This window comes from Impatiens glandulifera, chromosome 4 (genome assembly GCF_907164915.1).
Source record: "Impatiens glandulifera chromosome 4, dImpGla2.1, whole genome shotgun sequence".
NCBI classification, from domain to species: Eukaryota; Viridiplantae; Streptophyta; class Magnoliopsida; order Ericales; family Balsaminaceae; genus Impatiens; species Impatiens glandulifera.
Window position 1 is genome coordinate 45,489,648 of NC_061865.1, and position 5,012 is coordinate 45,494,659.

General features: G+C 29.7%; 2 protein-coding genes across 2 annotated transcripts; both read right to left on the reverse strand.

Moving 5' to 3' along the window:
- Positions 1-726: 726 nt before the first annotated feature.
- LOC124935216 lies at positions 727-1,173 on the reverse strand. Its single transcript, XM_047475662.1, has one exon. It carries the CDS (start codon positions 1,171-1,173, stop codon positions 727-729), a length of 447 nt encoding a protein of 148 aa, XP_047331618.1.
- A 2,730-nt stretch (positions 1,174-3,903) lies between these two features.
- LOC124936987 (ethylene-responsive transcription factor ERF107-like) lies at positions 3,904-4,661 on the reverse strand. Its single transcript, XM_047477515.1, has one exon. The coding sequence runs from the start codon at positions 4,627-4,629 to the stop codon at positions 4,123-4,125; it is 507 nt and encodes a 168-aa protein (XP_047333471.1). The 5' UTR covers positions 4,630-4,661; the 3' UTR covers positions 3,904-4,122.
- Positions 4,662-5,012: the final 351 nt, after the last annotated feature.

Here is a 5,012-nt window from a genome sequence, read left to right on the forward strand (position 1 = left end):
TGTACCCGAATTATTATTATTTAACTTTCGTTTTGTACCTCTTGATTCCACATTTAGGGTTTCATTATATAAAGCAATTGTATCGAGTAAATAAAAATTTTCATAATGCATTAGTAAACTAGTTCCAACATTCGAAGTACCGATAGATAACTTAAATTGATCATTTTCAAACAAACTAGAATAATCATGTTTGTCCAAATAACGAATAGAATCCAAATTTCGTTTAAATGAAGGTACAATGAAAGTATCATTTAAATGAAAATAAAAACTAGAACTAAGCAACAAACTAAAGTGCTCAATCGCTTCAACTTTTACCGATTTTTCATCGCCCACAAAGATACGTCATTCAGCATCACTTGGCTTTCAATAGCTCAGGAAACCCTATATTGAAATATTGATGTTAGTAGTAACACCGGAGTCTAACCACCAAGTATTCCCAGGTACTGATACTAAATTAACTTTAAAACAAACAAAATTAAGAAATGTACCTCTCTCTTCGCGCCATGCACGATACTTAATACAATTCTTCTTTAGATATCCAGCCTTATTGCAAATGAAACAGTCATTGTTAATCTTTTTCTTTGAATTTGGACCCTAAGAAGCATCCACATTCTTCATTTTCTTTTCCTTATCCCTAGAGGTGCTTTCCAGATGAGCATTTTTTATCCTTTCTTGTTTTAATCTCTCTTCCTCTCGAATACGATGAGAAATTAGTTCATTCAAGTTTCACGTTTCCTTCTGACAGTTAAAACTGAATTTAAAGTGCTTGAATTGAACCAGGAGAGAAATCAGAATGAGATGCACAAGTAAATCCTCATGCAAATCAAACTTTAATACCTTAAGTTTCGATGCAAGATTAGACATCTCAATGATGTACTCCCTTATATTACCATTGCCCTTATACCTCATTGAAATCAAGCTCTTAAGAATAGTGCTTGTTTCAGCCTTATCACTTTTAACATAACACTTTTCAATTTCTGTAACGTAATCTTTAGTATTGGTGGTGTCCTTAAACACAACACCCTTAAGAAACTCCGGAATTGCACGCTTTATGATCGTAAGACTCATGCAGTTAGAGCGATCATATTCCTCAAATTTTGCCTTCTCTTCAGAAGATATAATAATCGTAAGAGTAGTAGGTTTCTCTGTATGTATCGCAAGGTCAATGTCCATGCAATGGAGAACTATCTGAATGTTCTCCTTCCAATTCTTAAAGTTGGAACCATTAAGGATTGGGACTAAACTTAAGTTGACATGAATATTTGTAACATTAGCTGAAAAGATAACATAATTTAAACTGTAACTAACATGCTCAATTTTTTAATTTTCAATCAAATTCAAAATAATCAGAAAATCCCATCCAAAATATCTATTGCACTATCAAATTCAAATCTTTGGAAAATGAAATTTAATTGCTACTGGTATCTTGTTGCAATAATCAAACACTAACAATAGTGCGTGACAATTAACAAACTCTTCTTTGGATTGATTTGATATTACCATGTAAAATCTTTACAATTGTTACATGCTTATATTATCACATGTAATTATGAATTTTGGTCAACTAATAACCTTCCTTTGAGCCCGATTAGATAGTCACATGAAATTTCACCATTATAAACATTCAAAATTCAAACTTATACAAACTAATTAGAGATGTCACTTTGGTGACATCATAATTTAACTTATTTAATTTAAATAAAGAACAATATGCTGAATTCTAGAATAAGATTAAAACTTAAATAAAAATTAAAAGAGTTTGACTCTTTTTAATATTAATTTAACAAAATAAATTAGTAATATTATTTACTGAAACTTAACTTTATTAAAATAAGATTAAAATTTTATTTTCTTTAAAATTTTATTTTTCAATAAAATAATAAAATAATATTATTTCCTTTAAATTGAAAAAAGTATTATTTTCCAAAAAAAAATATATTAATATGTGTGCAATACGGTTTCAATTTACAATACGTTTTGATAACGGTTATCAAATTAGGATTTCAACAAACGGTTACCAAATATTCTATACATATCGTCAAATCATTAATTATCTCAACAAACTTCAAACGTTATTAAACTCGAATGATTTATTTTTCCTATATTCAAGACAAGAACTAGTCTCCCTAAATTCTTGTATAAGAAAAAGTCTCCCTAAATTCAAGAACAAGTCGGGCTTTGATACCAATTGATGGAAATAATTTCCACTTAAAACTAAATTATAAATTGTAATACCCTAGATCATAATACTTGTTCTTGACATATGAAAGACAAGAGCAAAATACTTATCTAGATCCTTAGATCCTTAGACATGATGTTTGGATGAAATGGTCTTTCAAAATGGCAAAAATCTTCTGTTTCCTTTATTATTATCCGATGATGGGAATTCAGAGAGACCATGATAAAAAATTGTTATTTTATACACGGCTTTATTCTCTTAATTTTCTCTTCTTTTGGGACCATAACTGCATTATTAATAACCGTCTTATTAATAAATGTCTTATTAATAAATGATGTTAATTTCTAATTTTGCTCCTCATCAAATTAGAAATACCACAATGTATCCACAATTTAACATTAATGACAATAATGTTCTTAAGTCAAATCTCAAATAACTTTATATCACATGATATTAACTTATTATATTCAATGACCATATATATCTATTTAAATATATTAATGTCTTTGAAAATAATTTAAGTATGAAAACTCGAACTTAACGTTCTACCAACCACTTGAGTTATAACTCTCTATTTTATTAATTAAAATATTTTTACTATACTTTAATTAAATTTATATTTAATAGAAAATGATATTTTAATAATTTATCTTTAAAAATTCAAATAACCTTTTTTTAAACAAGATATTTTTAAAATAAAGTTATAAAAAAAAACTTAAAAATCCAAGATCAAAGGCTCTTATAAGTATAATCTTTAACACTATTTTAAGAGAAATTGTCATGATTTAATGCCACCTTATCCTTAATCTTGGTCCCATTGATATTGTGTGAAGGTCCATGGAATCAAATGAGAAGCCATAGAGTTGAGGGTCCCAATACAAAAGTTCTATCACAAAACTTATTCTTTTTTGTTTTAATCCAACTAACATGAACAAAGAAAAATTAAAACCATGTGAAATGATAAAGAAATAAAATAATTCTTAATCATAATCCTTGAATTTTAAACAACCATTTTCCATATCTTATTGCATCTAGAATATGCACCAAGCAGGAGGTTGATGTATAAAGAGAGAGTTCGATTCCCTTTTGAAGCCATAGATTCCGGCGGTTAGATTATAGATGATAACATATCACTAATCATTTGGACAATATTAATTGAATAAGATATATTTTTTTTAATGGTCATTAAGATTTAAACCCAGAGCTTTAAACCCTCTAGAGAAAAATTTGTCTACATTGGCTTTTACCAAATACAATAATCCTCAACAAAAAAAAAAATACTTTTTTGCAAAAAAGAATAACTAAAATACAATGGAGGCCCTAAATCATTCCACCAATCTTCTTATCTAGCCAAAATCATAGAGAAAGTCACACTAATTATAACCAAGATTAAAATATTAAGGGAGACAATGAATCATATTGCCACAATAGTTATACACTCTAAAAATTCCTAGATATTCCTCAAACAAGACCTAAAATATAAAATTAATTTTACTTGATCAATAATTTTTCATTCTCCTATATTTTATAACATTATTAAGAATACTAAAATAATTTAAGTGATAAGAGTTTTTTTAATAAATTAAAGATCACAAAATTTTTTTTATTGAAAGATCATAGTTATAGAGATGTAATGTTAGATTTTATTATATTAAAATTGAGTATCAGAAATTTAGATGAGTAGAAAAGAATAAACTTAATAAAATTTAATTTATAAATAGGAACACCAACTAATAATGTTTTTTTCTTCTTTTTGTAGTATCTTGCTCAAAGTTTAGGATAGTATTACACAATTTCAGACAAACACAAGAAACTAAAAACCTTAATTTTAACTTAGACCTAAATTAATTTCGATTATTTTTTGCTCTCAAACTATCTTATCATCTTTTTATTTTCCTACATTCCGATCACCGTTTTGAAGACTAGCTTATGACAGCATTATCTTATTTTCTTCTTCTTCTCCGGCCGGGAAGCAACGTCGAAGGCATCAACTTTCCTGCTTCAAGTGGAAAATTAAGAACTGCCTTTATACCTCTCATCTTAAAAGCAGCGAAATCATAAGCCCTAGCAGCATCAATTTCTGAGTCAAAAGTCCCAAGCCAGAGCCTACACCCCCTTCTGTTAGGATCTCGAATCTCCGCCGCAAATGTCCCCCACGGCCGCATCCTCACTCCTCTGTATCGCCTGCTCGATCCAGTACTCTTCCCGCCGCCGCCGAGCTTTCTGGGCGGCGGCGGGACGAGTTTTGTCTCGAACATGGCTAAATTGTCTGTGGATGATCCTGGGTTTGTAACTGTCATGGAGTTTGATGGGTTTTCGTCGGGGAAAACGGCGAGGACGAGGGAGGAGATGAAGGAGTCGTGAGTGGAGGTGAAATCTCCGAGGAGATGCTGACGTATGAGCTCTAGAGTTCGTGTTTCAGCTATTGTTATTGTTCTTGCTTCTGCCATTAAATCTCAATACAGAGAGAATCAGCTTAATTTGTTAATTGATAATTTGGAATATGGAAAATGGTGAGGAGAATTTATAGACCACATGTGAATTTTGATAGGTGGAATGGGCCTACTTTGATTAACTGACCAATTTGCAAGCATCAACTTGGCTTTATGGCTTAATATAATTATATATATTAATATAATATTTTGTTTTGGATACTTATTTAGCACATCACAATTGAAGATTCATAAGGTAAGATTATGGACAGTAATGGGACAGAATCCGACAATTAGATGTGTTCATCATTTCTGTTTCATTATATTTTGAGAATTGTGTTAATATCTAGTTCAGTTTTGAAAAATCCCCCAATGGTTCCTTAAAAAAATATATTTAAAAT

Coding starts and splice junctions, on each gene's coding strand:
- LOC124936987 (XM_047477515.1), bottom strand. CDS start 4,629: ATGGCAGAAGCAAGAACAATAACAATAGCTGAAACACGAACTCTAGAG.
- LOC124935216 (XM_047475662.1), bottom strand. CDS start 1,173: ATGGACATTGACCTTGCGATACATACAGAGAAACCTACTACTCTTACG.